The sequence below is a fragment of the Schistocerca nitens genome, chromosome 8 (genome assembly GCF_023898315.1).
Source record: "Schistocerca nitens isolate TAMUIC-IGC-003100 chromosome 8, iqSchNite1.1, whole genome shotgun sequence".
Classification (NCBI taxonomy): Eukaryota; Metazoa; Arthropoda; class Insecta; order Orthoptera; family Acrididae; genus Schistocerca; species Schistocerca nitens.
Genome location: NC_064621.1, coordinates 533778128 through 533796103, shown reverse-complemented (window position 1 = coordinate 533796103; position 17976 = coordinate 533778128). Strand labels below are relative to the sequence as shown.

General features: G+C 44.6%; 1 protein-coding gene across 1 annotated transcript in view; it reads right to left on the bottom strand.

Moving 5' to 3' along the window:
• Positions 1-341: 341 nt before the first annotated feature.
• LOC126199660 (proline-rich protein 36-like) overlaps positions 342-17976 on the bottom strand; it is a 33913-nt gene continuing 16278 nt past the window's right edge. The window contains exons 2-4 of the mRNA XM_049936588.1: positions 9380-9655; positions 2038-2180; positions 342-1941 (exon numbers count right to left, since the gene is read on the bottom strand). Of these exons, the coding sequence (XP_049792545.1) occupies positions 342-1941; positions 2038-2180; positions 9380-9655 (2019 nt within the window). The remainder of the gene's footprint in view (positions 1942-2037; positions 2181-9379; positions 9656-17976) is intronic.

The following is a 17976-nucleotide window of genomic DNA, read 5'->3' as shown; positions in this document are numbered from 1 at the left end:
AATAGGAAAAAGAACTAAAAAACTGTTCAAATGGCTCTGAGCACTATGGGACTTAACATCTATGGTCATAAGTCCCCTAGAACTACTTAAACCTAACTAACCTAAGGACATCACACGACACCCAGCCATCACGAGACAGAGAAAATCCTTGACCCCGCCGGGAATCGAACCCGGGAACCCGGGCGTGGGAAGCGAGAACGCTACCGCACGACCACGAGATGCGGGCTGGAAAAAGAGCTGATAATATTGATACAATGTACTCTGCGTCATGCGCTGTACAGTGGAGTATTTATGTATATGTAGATGCGGAAGCTGTGAGGCACATGGTGGTGAATAAAGCATTAGGTACTTACCACGAAGCTATCTTCCGAGTTGAAGATTTCTGGGCTGTAAGGCTGAGAGTTGCGGAAGGCCGCAAAGGAGCTGACTTCCGACGGGGAGGCCAGAGGGTCGTGGATCTCGTTTGCAGAGTACGGCAGGCTGGGGCCGGGGTAGTAGGTACCGTCGTCCGGTCCGAACTGCTGTGGAGCGTAGCCGCCATCGTGGCTGAAGCTCGGCGGCGAGTAATCCAAGTTGCTGCCATACGAGTCAGGAGGGGAGAACGGCTGGTGGGGGAGACCCGCAGGTGGATACGGCGGTGGTGGCGGAGCAGGTGGATACGGTGCCGGCGACGGGGGAAGCTGAGGTGGTGCAGGTGGCTCCGTGGACGGCTCCAGGGGCACAGCCTGAGGGTAACGCGCCTCCGGACGTTCGGGGACCTCGACCTCCTGCTCCTGTGACACCAACTGTTCCTCCATCGGAGGGGGTTCGAGGGGAGGCGCGTACGTGGCGCTCGGTGGGCCGTAGCTGGGGCCGGGCGGACCGTAACCGGGACTAGGCGCGCCGTACCCGTTGTCGTGCTGTGCCTGGGACAGAGGGTACGGCGAGATCTGGATCTGGAGCTGGGGGATCACTTGCGAAGCGTGGTACGCGACGGCCGGCTCCGGCTTGGAATCGGGCTCGGGAGGAGGAGACCGCGGAAGCTGATCTGCGCCGTACGGTGGGGGGCTGTACACCGGAGGGCTGTACACCGGTGCACCGTACTGTGGCGGTGGAGGCGGCGGCTGAGGAGGATATTCGTAGGGTGCAGAGTACGGTACCGGGCCGTCCGCGTACTGCGTGCCGGTGTCCTCTTCCGGGGGGCTGGCTCCGTTCTGAGGGTAACGTACGGACACGTAAGGCTGACCGCCGGCGACGGGCTGGAAGATGAACTTGGGGGGCAAGCCGAAGCCGAAGAGCCCGGTCTTGATGGGAATCGGGGGCAGGCCGGGGAGCACGGGCAGTGCCGAGGTGTCCAGGTAGGACCCCGGCGGGAGCGGCGGTCCGGCCGGTCCCGGCGGTCCCGGCTCCTCCTCCTCCTCGTCGTCGAAGCCCAGCAGTCCACTGACGAAGCTCGGCAGCACCGTCTTCAGACCCTCCTTCACGAGTTCGAACGGGCCAGGAATGAAAGAGAAGGGGTTGAAGAGGCTGAAGGGTTCCTTCTTGCCGGATTTAATCTTTTGCAGCTTCGAGATGGCGCCCAGCACCGCCAACTTCTTGGGCAGCAGGAGGAGCGACCGCTTGGAGATACGTTGCGGCGACCTCCGCACGCGGTTGGGGTCGAAACCTCGGCCGACGGCCAGCGAGGTGCGGAAGCCCACCGGCTTGGAGTGCTTCAGTTGCTGTAGCACGGGCAGCAGCGAGGATACCGCCTGCACCGCCTGCACTTTCTTGTTGATCGGGCCGGAAGCACTCTCCAAGAGGCCGGACAGTGACCCCAGCGCTTCGAGAGGCGAGCCCCCACTGGCGTCGCCGTTGCCGCTGCCTCCGAATTTGCCGCTCTTGAGGCTGACCAGGTTGTTGATCAGTGGGAGCAGCGAGATGAGCGCGGACAGGGGGCTGCCGCCGCCCCCGCTGCCGCCGCTGTCGCCGCCGCCCAGCAGGCCCACGAGGCCGCCGAGGTCGTCCAGCACGGAGAGGTCGGAGCTGCCAGAACCGCTCTCGGAGCTGGACTCGGACTTGGTGTCGCCGTTGGAGCCACCTTCGGAGGCGGTGAAAGTGTCCGAGGTGGCACTGAAGCTGGTACCCGCGGGCGGCTGGTAACCAGTCACCGGGTACTGCGGGGGGCCGTACGCCGGCGGGCCGTATGCCGGTGGGTAAACCTGCCAGCAAACCGGAGACAGGACGTGATATCTTCATTCACTGTATTACAACATCACATAAATTTAAAACTTTGAACATAGCTGCTAAGGTTCAGTGACTGTGTCAGAATTATATTAGAACAAATAAGCCCTCGGTCACAAATATTAAGTCAAAATTGACCAGGTTTCGACGCTACTATGAGCGTCGTCTTCAGAATTAGACTAACTGTACTAAAACATATTAAGTATATAACACATTAATAAAATTAAAGTTTGTACTGACTGGAAAAAGATGCAGTACTTACGAGTCACACATTAAAAAAAGATCTAAGCCGGAAAGGCGACGTCATGACGTACTGCATCTTTTTCCAGTCAGTATAAACTTTAATTTTCTTAATGTATTATATACTTAATATGTTTTAGAACAGTTAGTCTAATTCTGTAGACGACGCTCATAGTAGCGTCGAAACCTAGTCAATTTCGACTTAATATTTGTGACCGAGAGCTTATTTATTCTATTATCACATAAATTTGTTCAGAAGAATACACAAGATTGTTCTTTCATCCAGCATAGGTGAGGGGAAAACCAGTAAACCCTGGATTCTGTAAAGAATCGAACTGTCGTGTATGAAACAGCTTCAAACCTCTTATTACTCCACAAATGACTTAATATGTTAAATATTTGACATTAAGTATGTAAGCCAGAAAAATTTTTAAAAGCTTTGAAATTATGTTTAAAGTTTCTCAGAAGTTGCCAAGTGCTTGAATACTGGATCAGTATAGTCTGGGTAATTTGCGCTCCGTTTTAAGCAAAAGCTGGTTTTTGGGACATCCTAATGTTTATGATGTCATATTTCCCTGAAGTATGCATTGTACAATGATAAATTTTTTCAGGTACATTCAGTGATAATATATCTGAGGGAGCTATGGCCCTGTTGGTGTTATGGCGTATCTTTTATTGTGAGCTTAATAAGCGTAGCTTCCGGTAGATGGGAGCGAAACGCACTGTAGGAAGTTCCCAAGAGTTAGGACGTTTGGAGGAGTGGAGAACAATGTGGCCTTGAGTGTAAGCCGTCATTTGCTAGAGTAAAACGAAGCTGGATTCTGTGTTGTTATTTTTACTCCAGGTTCGTAGCATCTATTTTCTTAGCTAACAACCATATTTTATTATTTGATTGTTAATATTTCATCAAACAGCTACCTAGACTGTAGTAGCGGATACATTTTTGCGTAATGTAAATATTGATGCGATTACGATACATTGTTTATATAAAAAAAAAAAAACTGTATGATGGTGCGGCCCGTGTACTGCCAGGCGTGCCGTACCACCAAACACTGTTGTAGCCAGCTGCGCCATGTCACAAACACGTTAATAACAATTCAGAATGAATGCTACAGTATGGTTTCTTCCTTGCAGATTTTCAATAATGGCAAAAGAAGATAAGTCTGATGGCAACCAGTTGAAGAGCAGGGGTACATGGACACAGCAATCCTTATCCAAGGCGATCAAAGAGGCGAAATGAAGCAAGATTTCCGTTCTTCAGGCAAGTGACAAATTTATCTCTTCCCGGATTGTACATTTAAATACACTTTTGGTGGTAAACCCACTCTCACTACTGAACAACAAAACGATCTACGTGCTGCCGGCCGCTGTGGCTGAGCGGTTCTAGGCGCCTCAGTCTGGAACCGTGTGATCGCTACGGTCGCAGGTTCGAATCCTGCCTCGGGCATGGATTTGTGTGATGTCCTTAGGTTAGTTAGGTTTAACTAGTTCTAAGTTCTAGGGGACTGATGACCTCAGATGTTAAGTCCCATAGTGCTCAGAGCCATTTGAACCATTTGATCTACGTGCTCGTATTTTCAGAATGCGTAATGTTAGTTATTCAATCACATCCAAAGTTTTGTAATTTAAGGTTTACCGATATTGTACTGAAAACACCATCAGCAACGGTTAGTGCGACGAAAGGCTGGGATGTGGCGGTTGAAATTTTTTTCAACCATAAGCCCGGACGTTTCAAAAAGAAAAGTGCCAAGATTGAACACTGCTTGGGCATAGAAATTAAAAAAGTTAATTTTAAACGATCATTTTCAAAAACTCAGAGCAATTTTTGATGAATGCAATTCCATTAATTGTCACCAAAGAATAAAAATGTTGAAACTTCCTGGCACATTAAAACTGTGTGCCGGACCGAGACTCGAACTCGGGTACTGACGGAAGTAAAGCTGTGAGGACGGGGCCTGAGTCGTGCTTGGGTAGCTTAGTTGGTAGAGCACTTGTCCGCGGAAGGCAAAGGTCAGGAAGTTTCATATCAGCGCACACTCCGCTGCAGAGTGAAAATCTCATTCTGGAAATAAAAATGTTGATGCAAAAGGGTGCAGGAGAATCTCCATTAGGAACCGTCAGTTTTGGCGAAAAAAGGGGATAAGTACTTTCACATATTCGCTAAAGAGCACGGGGAAATTGCCACCCTCTTGCCTTGTGGTGACACTATTGGCACAATCATCCCCCCTAATGATCTTATTCAAAGGCGTAAGAAAAAGCCGCTGATGTGGAAAAATCTGCTGCCAGGAAGTGTGATTAAGCCGACTCAGAAGAGAAGAATGAACGTCGATATGTTTGTATAATTTATGCATAACCTTGTCAGATTCAAGCCACAAGGTAAATGTATGTTGATCTTCAGCGGAACCAAATGTCGCAGACTCCTAAATCTGTGATGCTGCTGAGGAAAACGACATCATCTTGTACAGTTCGACATCAAATAGTAATCATATGTGGATACTGTCTGCAAAACGCATTGTAAATAGAGTTAATAGTAAAGAAGAAATAAATTAAAGCGTCATTCCTTATGCGGCAGCTTTAATGCATGAACTGTAAAAATGTAGTAAGCGATAAACGTTTTCCCTTTCCGTCACTTTGTGTGTGGGGAACGGGGTGTCACAGAGAAAATGTTTCGTAAAAATTTGAAATGATGTGTAAAGTTTGTTACTGTTCACTAAGTGCTCACGTTCTCAAAAAGGCTAGGTGAATATAGTCTGCGTCATGAGTTACAGAGCCTCAAGATATAAACGTGCAATGGTTAGCACAATGGACTCGCTTTCGGGAAGACGATGGTAAAAACCCGCGTCTGGTCATCCACATTTAGGTTTTCCGCGATTTCCCTAAATCGCTTAAGGCAAATGCCGGAATGGTTCCTTCGAAAGGGCACGGCCGCTTTCCTTCTCCATCCTTTCCTAATCCGAGTTTGTGCTCCGTCTCTAACGACCCCGATTTCGACTGAACATTGAACACGAATCACCTCCTGCTCCTCCTCCTCAACACGTATACGACGTTTCTCACTGTAATATTTGTCTGACTGCGTTAAATATTACAATAAGATTGTACCTCCTAATGAGTATATTACGACAGCATTTCAAATTTTTAAATTCGCCCTGTAATTATAAGAAATATTCAAAATCAAATTTTCTTTACCCCTGGAAGCCGTTATATAGGCAACCTGCAACAGGAATTTTGGACCACGGACCATCAACCATGAACCGAATTAGCCGTTCAGTAATATAGATTTCTCGGCCTGTAATGTAACTTTCGGAACCATGCCGTACGAATTCTACGTCTATATTGATACTCTGCAAACCACTGTGAAGTGCATGGCTGAGGGTACTCGTTATTGTACCACACAGGGGCTACTAGAGTCTCACAGCATTCCATTTGCATATGGACCGCAGGAAGAAGTAAGGTTTCTGTGAGCGCTGCAATTAGTCTGAACGTGTCTTCGCGTTGCCTACGTGAGCGACACGTAGGGGGTTGTAGTATATTCTTACTTTCTTCGTGTAACACTGGCTCTTGAAGCTATGTAGAGGTGCTTTCGCGGGATAGGTGACATCTATCTTCAAGCATGTGTCAGCTTTTGGTTTCCAACATTTCCACGACGCTTTCCGTGAGTCAAACGGACATGTAACTACGCTCTAAGTGCCGAATCTCTCATTTGTGAGAAGAATCAAATAAAAACTGAAAGAGCTGAAAACAAGTCGCCAGGTCCGGATGGAATCTCAGTTTGCTTTTGCAGAGAGTATCCTGTGGCAGTGGCCCCCTACTTAGCTTACCGCGAATCTCTAGCCCAGCGCAAGTCACAAGCGACTGGAGAAAAGCGCAGATGACTGCCGCTTGTAAGAAAGGAAAAAGAACGGGCCCGCGTCATTACAGAGGAATATCCTTAACATCGTCCGCCTCTGTAGCGCAGCGGGTAGCGTTACCGTCTACCACACAAGGGGGCCCGGGTTCGATTCCCGGCAGGGGACTGGGTCTTGTGTGTCTTTCATCATCATTGACACGCAAGTCGCCGAAGTGGCGTCAACTAAAAAGGATTTACAATACGGCGGCCGAATCCCGAAGGGGATATCCCGGCCAATACATGCCATACGATCATTTCATTTTATCCTTAACATCGGTATGCTGTACAATTGCTGAGCACTGCGTTAGAATGTAATAAATTTCTTTTAGACAAATAAGCTTTTGTCCAGAGATCAGCGCGGATTTACAAAGCATCGCTCGTGTGAAACTCAGTTTGCTCTTTTCTCGCACGGTATCCTGCGAACCATGGTCGCTGGGCGACATGCAGAGTCCATATAACGAGATGTCGGGAAAGCGTTTGACACAGTACCCTACTGCAGCGGCTCGAAGACTTCATAAGCAATAGAACCCAGTACGTTATCCTCGGCGGCAAGTCTTCGTCAGAGAGATGGGAATCCTCAGGAGTACCCCAATTTTAGAGCCGTAATAACCTTCTTCAGCGTCTAGCTGGTACATCATGAGGAGCTGACGCCAACGCATTGAGAACATCTGCTCTAGCACTCGTCTATTCCTCAGCAGAGTACTGCTTTGCAGTTTGGCTTAATAGCTGCCATACTCACCTTGTGGACGTTCAATTTCGTCACACTATGCGTATCATATTTGGAACATTGCTTGCTACTCCAGTCCAATGGCTGCCGGTGTTGTGTAAAATACCACCTCCTCACATCAGAAGTCAAAACATCTTGGTCATCTGTGGTCAACAGTACTGAATAACTCGTCACTCCCAATTCACGAAGATGTGATCCAGGTTGAAGTCCTGTAAACCGGCATGTAAAACGGCCATGGAATTGTTAAGCAACCATTTCGACCCCAAAGACAGCTGGCGGAAAGAATGGACATCTTCTGCTCTACAGGGTATCTCGAAAGTTGAAGATATAACAGTAAGACTCAATGGTTTGGGCTTGCCAAGACACCTTTGGAGCAGGCTTATCCGTTTCAGATGTGGTGTGGGAAGAAGTGCTTCGATTCTTTATAAATGGGGTTGGGTGGACACCCCATACTGTGACTGTGCTGACGTTCCGCTAACAATGAGGCATATAGCAGTGGACTGCCCACTCCGTGCCTTCCCTGGAAGTCTAGTGGATTCTAACCTGGTAACTTCCGAAGTGGTTGATTGGATCAATGGCTTAGGTATAAAGATCTAAACTGTATTTTAATGTGTGTGGTACTGTGTTTTATATGTTATTGTGATTGTTATGTATCATACGCTAAATAAATAAGTAAAGGAGTACCCCAGGATAGTGTGATATAATCCCTCTTATTCTCTATATAAAAATCGATCTGACAGAGTTAGCAGCAAATTATGGTCTTTTGCTGATGATGCTGTAGCGTATGAGTTGTCGTCGTTCTCTGACTGTAGGAAGATACAGGATGACATGGACTCAGACAGAATTAATATTTCGTGTCGTGAATGGCAGCTAGCCCTGAATGTAGAAAAACCTAATTTAATGCAGAGAAGTAGGAAAAACAACTGTGTTATATTTGAGTACAGTATTGGTTGTGTGCTGCTTGGCACAGCAGCGTCGATGAAATACCTAGGCGTAACTCTTCAAAGCGATATGAAATGGATCTAGCACGTAAGATCGGTAGTAGGGAAGGCTAATGGTCGACGACGGTTTATTGGGAGAATTTTAGGAAGTGTAACTCGTCTATAGGAAACAGCACATAAAAGACTAGTGCGACCCATTCTTGGGTGCTGCTCAGGTATTTGGGATCCCCACGAGGCAGGGTTAAAGAAAGACGTCGAAGCAATTCAGAGACGAGTTATTAGGTTTCCTACTGGTAGGTTCGATCAACACGCGAGTACTACCGACATGCTTCGTGAAGTCAAGTGGGAATCCCTGGAGGGAAGGCGACATTCTTTTCGCGAAGCACCGTTGAGAAAATTTAGAGAACCGGCAGTTGAGGCTGACTGCGGAACGATCCTGCTGCCGCCAACGTACATTTCACGTAAGGAGTGCGAAGATAGACAAGAGAAATTAGAGCTTGTACGAAAGCAAATAGATAGTCGTTCTTCCCTCACTCTTTTTGCGAGGGGAACAAGAAACAAAACAACCAGTGATGGTGCAATGTAACCTCCGCCACGCACAATACAATGCTTATGGAGTGTGCTTGTAGATGTAGATGTACCTCTTTTCGTACACAACTTATTTATATCTAAAAAATTGACTAGGTATTTAGAACCGTAGATTAATGAGGCAAATATTAGAAATTATTAGCAAATACAGAATTTATTAGAACCAGGAAACTGACTGGTTCTAAGGGCCAGTAAGAAAATTTTTTGTTTCAGTTGTCATTAATACTGAGGCACTATGTTTTACTCGTACAGAAATACAACAGTAACGCTTTACGTACTGCAGTAGTAGGCAACGGAAACTGTTTGTCACATCTTTTAATCTTTTCGCGAGAAAATAAAAAAAATAAATTCAAGAAAAAGTCTCTCAGTATTGAGTCCAGTCTATGGATCGGATGCTGCGAAGTTTGCTGTAAAACACCATGTCTGTTGAGGGAGACAACATCGTCAACAGTTCTTTCTGGGTCGGCGCTAACAGATAGAAAGTTAAAATTTACGTCCGATACTAAAGTCTACGGTCCCTTGGCCACGTAAAAAATTTAAGCTTCTATGTCAATGCAAATCAGAGGGTAGGCCATTTATGTTACATATTCTGATACTCGCAAACCTATAGATTAACTACCTATATACAGAATTACGTTCGTACGGAAGGAACACTCAGAGAGCGAGTCCTGCTTGCACTTGTCCGGTTTTTTCTTGTGAGCTACTACAATTTATAGACATGAAAAGATTTCCGCAGTACAGCCTTCGGGTGGTGATAGCAACAACATCAGTGTGAAGATGGTTGAAGAAACTGACCTGCTTGGGCTCGGGTGGCTTGTAGGGCGACCGGACGTCGACGACCTGCACGGGCCGGAGGTCGATGCCATGGTACTTGTGGACCTTCCAGATGGGGTACTTGAGCGGGTCCGGGGCGCCGGCCTCGTCGTCGCCCCCGCCCAGAAAGCCAGTGAGTCCCGACAGCAGGTCGAGGGAGCGGCCCTCTCGCCGGGACCCCTGCGGGCAGCCGCCCACGCATTCCGCCTCCTGGCCGCCGCTGACGCTCGCAGCCAGCAGCACCGCCCAAAGCAGCGCCTGCGGACAGCGCCACAACACACGTCAGGCGGCGGCTCTAACAAGCAGCATCGCTAGTCAGTTAGTTAGATACGTGTTCCATTGATCAATAGCACGGAAAAACCGTTATGATGTGGAACGTGTCAAACGCACAAGAAATGCGCACAGGAAACAAGGTATTTTTTTTTTTTTACATTATAGTGTTGTACCTAAATATTTCTATTATCTACCCCATTCCCTTAAATGGCACAAAATGCATATATTATATCTCCAGATTTATTTACTCGTATTCAAGAATTCATCTACGGTATATGTAAGTAGGCTGTTTAGGTTTTTATATTGGTAACGCCACGTAGCGCTCTGTATGAAAATCTCTGGCTGTGCTGTGTGCAGTCTGTGGCTGGTTAGCATTGTTGTAATATTCGCTATTGTAGTGTTGGGCAGTTCGGCTGTTAACAGCGCGTAGCGTTGCGCTGTTGGAGGTGAGCCGCCAGCAGTGGTGGATGTGGGGAGAGAAAGATGGCAGAGTTTTGAAAGCGGACGATCTGGACGTGTGTCCGTCAGAAAAAGGAAATTTGTAGGATTGGATGTCATGAACTGATATATATATATATATATATATATATATAATGACTTTTGAACACTATTAAGGTAAATACATTGTTTGTTCTATCAAAATCTTTCATTTGCTAACTATGCCTATCAGTAGTTAGTGCCTTCAGTAGTTTGAATCTTTTATTTAGCTGGCAGTATTGGCGCTCGCTGTATTGCAGTAGTTTGAGTAACGATGTGAGGTAAGAGATTTGTGAAAGGTATAGGTTATTGTTAGTCAGGGCATTCTTTTGTAGGGATTATTAAAAGTCAGATTGCGTTGCGCTAAAAATATTGTGTGTCAGTTTACTGTTGATCAGAATAGGTAAAGAGCGAAATGTCTGAGTACGTTCAGTTCTGCTCAGCTGTTTGAAAATCAAATAATGTAAGACTTTTATCAGCACAGTAATTAATTAATTTTTCTAAGGGGCCGTTTCATATAGAATGAGTTGTGAAGGAGGTATGATTTCAATTTGTTTTTGAAACTATTACTGCTGTCTGTCAGACATTTTATTTCATCTGGTAATTTATCAAAAAGTTTTATAGCAGCATACTTTACCCCTTTCTGTGCCAAAGATAGGTTAAGCAAAGTATAGTGAAGGTCTTTCTTTTTTCTGGAATTGTAATCGTGAATGTCGCTGTTGATGTTAAACTGGTCCATGTTGTTGAGAAAAAAATTTCATTACTGAGTAAATGTACTATGAAGCAGTTGTAAGAATTCCTAACCTTTTAAACAGATGCCTACAAGATGTGCGACTATGAACCCCACACTTTATTCTAGCTACTTTCTATTGAGCAGTGAATACCTTTTGCCTAAGTGTTGAGTTGCCCCAGAATATTATTCTGTATGACATCAGAGAGTGGAAGTATGCAAAGTACACTACTGACCATTAAAATTGCTACACCACGAAGATGACGTGCTACAGACGCGAAATTTAACAGACAGGAAGAAGATGCTGTGATATGCAAATGATTAGCTTTTCAGAGCATTCACACAAGGTTGGCGCCGTTGGCGACACCTACAACGTGCTGACATGAGGAAAGTTTCCAACCGATTTCTCATACACAAACAGCAGTTGATCGGCGTTGCCTGGTGAAACGTTGTTGTGATGCCTCGTGAAAGGAGGAGAAATGCGTATCATCACGTTTCCCACTTTGATAAAGGTCGGATTGTAGCCTATCGCGATTGCGGTTTATGGTATCGTGACATTGCTGCTCGCGTTGGTCGAGATCCAATGACCGTTAGCAGAATATGGAATCGGTGGGTTCAGGCGAGTAATACGGAATGCCGTGCTGGATCTCAACGGCCTCGTATCTCTAGCAGTCGAGATGACAGGCATCTTACCTGCATGGCTGTAACGGATCGTACAGCCATGTCTCGATGCCCGAATCAGCAGATGGGGACGTTTGCAAGACAACAACCATCTGCACGAACAGTTCGACGACGTTTGCAGCATCATGGACTATCAGCTCGGAGACCATGGCTGCGGTTACCCTTGACGCTGCACACAGACAGGAGCGCCTGCGATGGTGTACTCAACGACGAACCTGTGTGCACGAATGGCAAAAAGTCATTTTTTTAGATGAATCCAGGTTCTGTTTACAGCATCATGATGGTCGCATCCGTGTTTGGCGATATCGCGGTGAACGCACATTGGAAGCGTGTATTCGTCATCGACATGCTGGCGTATCACCTGGCGTGATGGTATGGGGTGCCATTGGTTACACGTCTCGGTCATCTCTTGTTCGCATTGACGGCACTTTGAACAGTGGACGTTACATTTCAGATGTGTTACGACCCGTGGCTCTAACCTTCATTCGATCTCTGCGAAACCCTACATTTCAGCAGGATAATGCACGACCGCATGTTGTAGGTCCTATACGGGCCTTTCTGGATACAGAAAATGCTCGACTGCTGCCCTGGCCAGCACATTCTCCAGATCTCTCACAATTGAAAACGTCTGGTTAATGGTGGCCGAGCAACTGGCTCGTCACAATACGCCAGTCACTACTCTTGATGAACTGTGGTATCATGTTGAAGCTGCATGGGCAGCTGTACCTGTGCGCTCCATCGAAGCTCTGTTTGACTGAATGCCCAGGCGTATCAAGGCCGTTATTACGGCCAGAGGTGGTTGTTCTGGGTACTGATTTCTCAGGATCTATGCACCCAAATTGCGTGAAAATGTAATCACATGTCAGTTCAAATATAATATATTTGTCCAATGAATATCTGTTAATCATCTGCATTTCTTCTTGGTGTAGCAGTTTTAATGGCCAGTAGTGTATGTTAACTTACTAATTTCTACATCCTCAGAATTGGCAATTATTCTGATTGCAAAAGTTGCTGAACGTAGTCGCTTTAGGAGACCCAAAATACGAATTTTCCAATTAAGATTCTCATCTATATGTACACCCAAAAACTTAGTATGCTCTACCCCGGCTACTGACTTCTTCTGATGTGTTATGTTTATTGAAGGAATTATACTTTTTGCACACAGAAAATTGGATGTACTGTGTTTTTTCTAAGTTCAGAGCAAGCCCATTCGCAGAAAACCAATTAACAACTTTTCCAAAGACCTTATTTGTATCATTTTCTATCGACCTTTTTTTTACTGGATTTATAATTATGCTTGTATCATCAGCAAACAGTGTCAGTTCAGCATCTTGTTTCACATAAGAAGGGAGGTCATTCACATATATCAAGAACAGGAGGGAACCCATGATGGAACCTTGTGGAACAAAATTCAAATGGTTCAGATGGCTCTGAGCACTATGGGACTTAACTGCTACGGTCATCAGTCCCCTAGAACTTAGAACTACTGAAACCTAACTAACCTAAGGACAGCACACAACACCCAGCCATCACGAGGCAGAGAATATCCCTGACCCCGCCGGGAATCGAACCCGGGAACCCGGGCGTGGGAAGCGAGAACCTTGTGGAACACCTAATGTAATTTCACCCCAGTTAGATGAAGTGGCAAGCTCCTTTGAATCACTTGAAGCATATAAAGAGACATTTTGCTTCCTGTTCTTTAGATATGACTTTAACTACTCATATGCTGTTCCATTTATACCATAGAATTGTAATTTCTTTAACATAATGTCATGGTTCACACAATCAAATGCTTTGGATAAGTCACATAATATTCCTGCTGCTGACATTTTACTGTTTAAAGACTCTATTATGTGGACAGTGAAACTGTAGCATTTGGCTCATTATATACATCTTCCCAGTTTACATTTCCTAAACTTTCTCTGAAGTGATTTATAGATACCAGGTTGAGCACCCTCACACTTTTACTTAATGGTTTCTGAAGCGTACGCCCTGTTAGGTTTTGTAAGTTAATCAGTTGTGCATCAGGGTCATATAATCCATTTACCACAGGGAAAGCATGTGTTTGTTCTACGTGGTACAGGCGCGACGTCCACAGATGGTGCTAGCGAGCTTTTACACCAGCAACTTTCGTATCTCAGTCGCTTGCTTGTGGCAAGTGCGTACACTGCAGCATCCCTGGTATATTATTCCTGAATATTTAGTACTACACAATCAAACATTACTCACAAAACACAGAGTTGGGATTAATAAGATAAACAACGTGACTGCTAATGCGTAATACTAATGTCTCACAAATTTTCTTAGTTCATCATCTGACAGGGTTCGACTATTGAGCCTCTAATGCTCTTCCTTGATGTTAAAGATCTACCATTTAAAATTGAATCAGGAAGCAGATTTAGTCAATTTTGCAGAGGATACAGGCATTGTTGTGAAGCCGAACAAAGAGACATCATTAGTGAAAATAGTGAATGATTGCTTTATGAAAGTTACCAATTGGTTTTGCTCAAATGAGTAAACTTTGAACTTTGAAAGAACGCAGCTCATTCATGTCAAAGGTACCCCACGTTTTGCCAACCTAGTATGCCAGAGCAATAAATGAAAAAAAAGGGTAGAAAGTTCTTAGTTCTCAGGTGAACATATACGTAGATGAAAAATTACCGATTTTGGTGGTACAGAATCATTAAGTAAATATACTTTCATTAACTGATGTCTTGCGGGATAATATTCTGGAGTAGCTCCTGATTTAACCAAAAAATATTCATTGCACGAAGAAAGTAGGCACAATTATTTGTGGGTTTCGCGCTCGTACATCTTGCACCCATCTCTCTAAGCAGCTGGAAATATTAACTATAGACTCACAATACTTCTATTCACTTATGAAATTTGTTAGCAACAATCCAGCTGAGTTCTATCGTGGCAGAGATACTCACCAGTACAACAATAGAAGAAAAAAATGATCTGCATTGCCATTTAGTGAACTACTGTAGCACGGAATGGGGTGAGATATGCAGCTGTTAAACTCTTTGACAATCTGACGCAGCAAAGTGTTGTCAAGGCATACTACCTGATCAAAAGTATCCGAACACAACCGGGTAATTAGAAATTGATGGCTAGATGTCACGAGAGGTGGACCCGCCAGTATAAAAGGAGACGGGAACTATTGCGTTGTCAGGAAAGAGGCAACAACAATGGGTGGATCGGGAAAGTTCGTGGCTTCGAATGTGGATTAGTCATTGGATGGCTTCTGAGTAACAAATTCATCACGGACCTTTCAACTTTTCTAAAGCTGCCGAAGCTCTTGGTGATGTGACTGTAGAGTGGAAATGCGGAAGAACAACCACAGCCACAATAAGACAGGCGGATCTCGTGTATTGCCCGTCGAGTGTTGCTGAGAGTGGCTGTAAAAAATGTCATGAAATCAGCAAAAGAAATAGCTCGTGAGTTCCACAGTGATATCTACAGTCCAACCAGGACAATGACTGTTCGTAGGGAGTTAAAAGGAATGGTTACAAAGGGCGAGCACCTCCTCATAAACCAGACGTTTCTGTAATCAATTCCGACGATGCTTGAAGAAGTTGTCTAAAGAAAAACTACACTGCACTGTGGATGAAAAGAAGCGAATGATCTGGAGTGATGAATGACGCTATACCCTGTGGCAATCCGATGGGAGGGTTTGGGTTTGGCGGATGCCTGGAGAAGTTTCCCGCCGTCGCGAGTAGTGCAAACACTGAGGTACGGAAGAGGCTGTGTTTCGGTATGGGGGCGTTTTACGTGGTTAGGGTGTGGCCCCCTTATTGTACTTAATAAAACGCTAATGGGGAAGGATATAAACGCATTTTACATCATTATGTACTTTGTACACTAGAGCTACAGTTAGAAGACGATCATTGTTTCTATCAGCATGAAAATGCACCCTGCCATGAAGCAGCATCTGTGAGGCAATGGTTGGTGGACAATTACATTCCTGAAACGGAATGGCTTCCCCAGAGTCCCAAACTGAACCCAGTGAAACACCTTTGGGATGAGTTAGAAAATCAAATTCGCTCCAGACCCCAGTGTCCAACATCACTACCTACACTGATTTTGGCTCTTGAGGAAGACTGGGTTGCCATTCCTCCGCAGACATTCAGAAACTTCACTGAAAGTGGTGCCATCAGAGGTCAAGCCATCATAAAGACGAAGTGTTGTTACACCCATGTGTTAATGCTCACTAACTGGCCTCAAGTAATCTTTATCGGATAGTGCAGGTTAACTTCCGATACTGAGAGACACCACCACAGTCCCCCGCATCTACGCTTGCTCAGTCTTCAGCATATCCAAGATTTCAGAACTGTATACTCCGTACAGTCAACTGATCATTAATGACACTAATCTATTCGCGACGTGGTTGACTGCTGATTTACACGCAGGCACGTGACGCGTACGCACCACGAGTAGTCGATTTTTACCAGAGAGTAGCTCCTGTAAAACGGTCTTTAGACCATAGATGAGATAAACAGCACATGAGTTCCAATGTTGAAACCTACATCTCCATTGGCTGACGGATGGATAACGGTTACAGGAGTCTCACGAAGTAAAAGTTAATTTTCCTTCATTATGGTAGTTACAGCGAAGGTTTTTTGATTAGGATGATGATGAAGTCTTGAGCAGCAAGTACTTACGCGGGAAGATATGTGAAAGGATTCGCTCCGTCCGTAAAGCAGCTTTAAACTACGAGCTCAAGTAATTCAACTGTAGGCTGAAACTACACAGCGATACCATTTACGAGCGGATACGAGTGGTCTTACGTTTAAGAATAAACAATTGTATACGAAAGTCACGAATTTCTTGATAAAGATAATTGTACATTGGTTTCATAAATGTACAAGTCCGAACATTTTATATTTTCTGTCAGTTTTATCCTTCCATCATATGGACTTTCTGCCTTCATTTTGCGTGTTCACCAATATTGTTAATGCGTTTCCCTCTGTAGAAAAGGAAGAATTTTCACGCAAACAACCGAACTTAACTTTTCGGCTGACAATTTCAACAGTTGGCCTTTGGTGTCGGAAGTAAACTGAAGCCAGGTGATATGCTAACAGTTTTTAATTTTCGTCCGCATTTTTCACTTATAGGAACTAAAGATAGGCGTCATTTCATAGCAATATGCAAGGCACCTGGTCAGTATCGTAAAATGAAATGTTAGATATTTTTTATCAGAGCTTCTATCTACATGACTCAAAGCCAATACTCCAGAAAATTACGCAAGACGTGTAATTTCAATCGGATAGTGAAACATGAAATGTACTTTTATCATTGTGACTGTAAGTAAAATTGACGAAGATTTTTATGTATCAAAAAGTTCGTGTTACTTGACTCACTATAACAATTTTGTTAATAATCAGCGTCTCCTAATATTGTCTGCTTCTAGTCTAACAGTGAGTATTGTTTCAGTATTTTTAATTGTTTCCCTACAAATCGCGAAACGCATTCCTATTATGAGTAAAAAACTGATATGGCGGATGAAACCGAATACTATTTAAGTTTAGTTTTAAGGGGTCGTCTTCGTACCAAACCGTTACATAGCCTACGGGTTCACTGTGAATGTGAATCAGGTTGATACAATATACCAATAAAAGGAATTCACTGGAGGTAATTCTGGTGCTTCTAAACGTATATTAAGAGTGGACTGTAAAGACAATGTTGCAAATTATGCTTATTACGCTTTCATCCGACCGAGTGTAAACGATAACCATTGCATTAATATTGCAAATCTTAGTAGAAATTATGTAAACTGTAGCGTTACATACGTAACATTAATAGAGAGCGTCACTCGTCTGCTGAATTCAGCACTTGATTTCAGCCGTAAATGAGTAAATCTGTCACTGTTAGCACCCAGTCCCACAGCTCGTGATGACAGGGAGTCGGCCGTAAACACCCGTCACGAGACTTTGATGTTCGTTCCAAAGGTCAGCACGGCAGAGGCGGGGGTGTGCGTGGCCTGTAATTAATTATCTCTAGTCTGTTGTAGGAAAGCGAGATGACAACAGATGTTGCGAGATAAAAATTCAGTATGTTCAGCAGTTATTGATCGATCCTTAGGTCTACGTCGTGTTTCACATACTTCTTGGAGCTTGTATGCCAATGTGGTAACGCCCCATTTTGTTAGCGATTGACGCCATGTTATTTCTTTTTATAATGAGTAGTGGTGTCTATTGTTTGTTTAATATGTCGAGGCACTTGTGTCCCCAAAAAGAAGTATTTGGGAAGAAAAATGGACCTAACAACCATTCTTCAGAATAGGTATAAAACATGTTCTCTTTTTAAGCTGTGATATCCTAGCACACACAGAGCAGATGTTGAACTCAAGGATTTGAGAAGTTATGCAATGTTTGATTTTCAATTCAAGTTCTGATTAGTGTAAACACCAGGAATT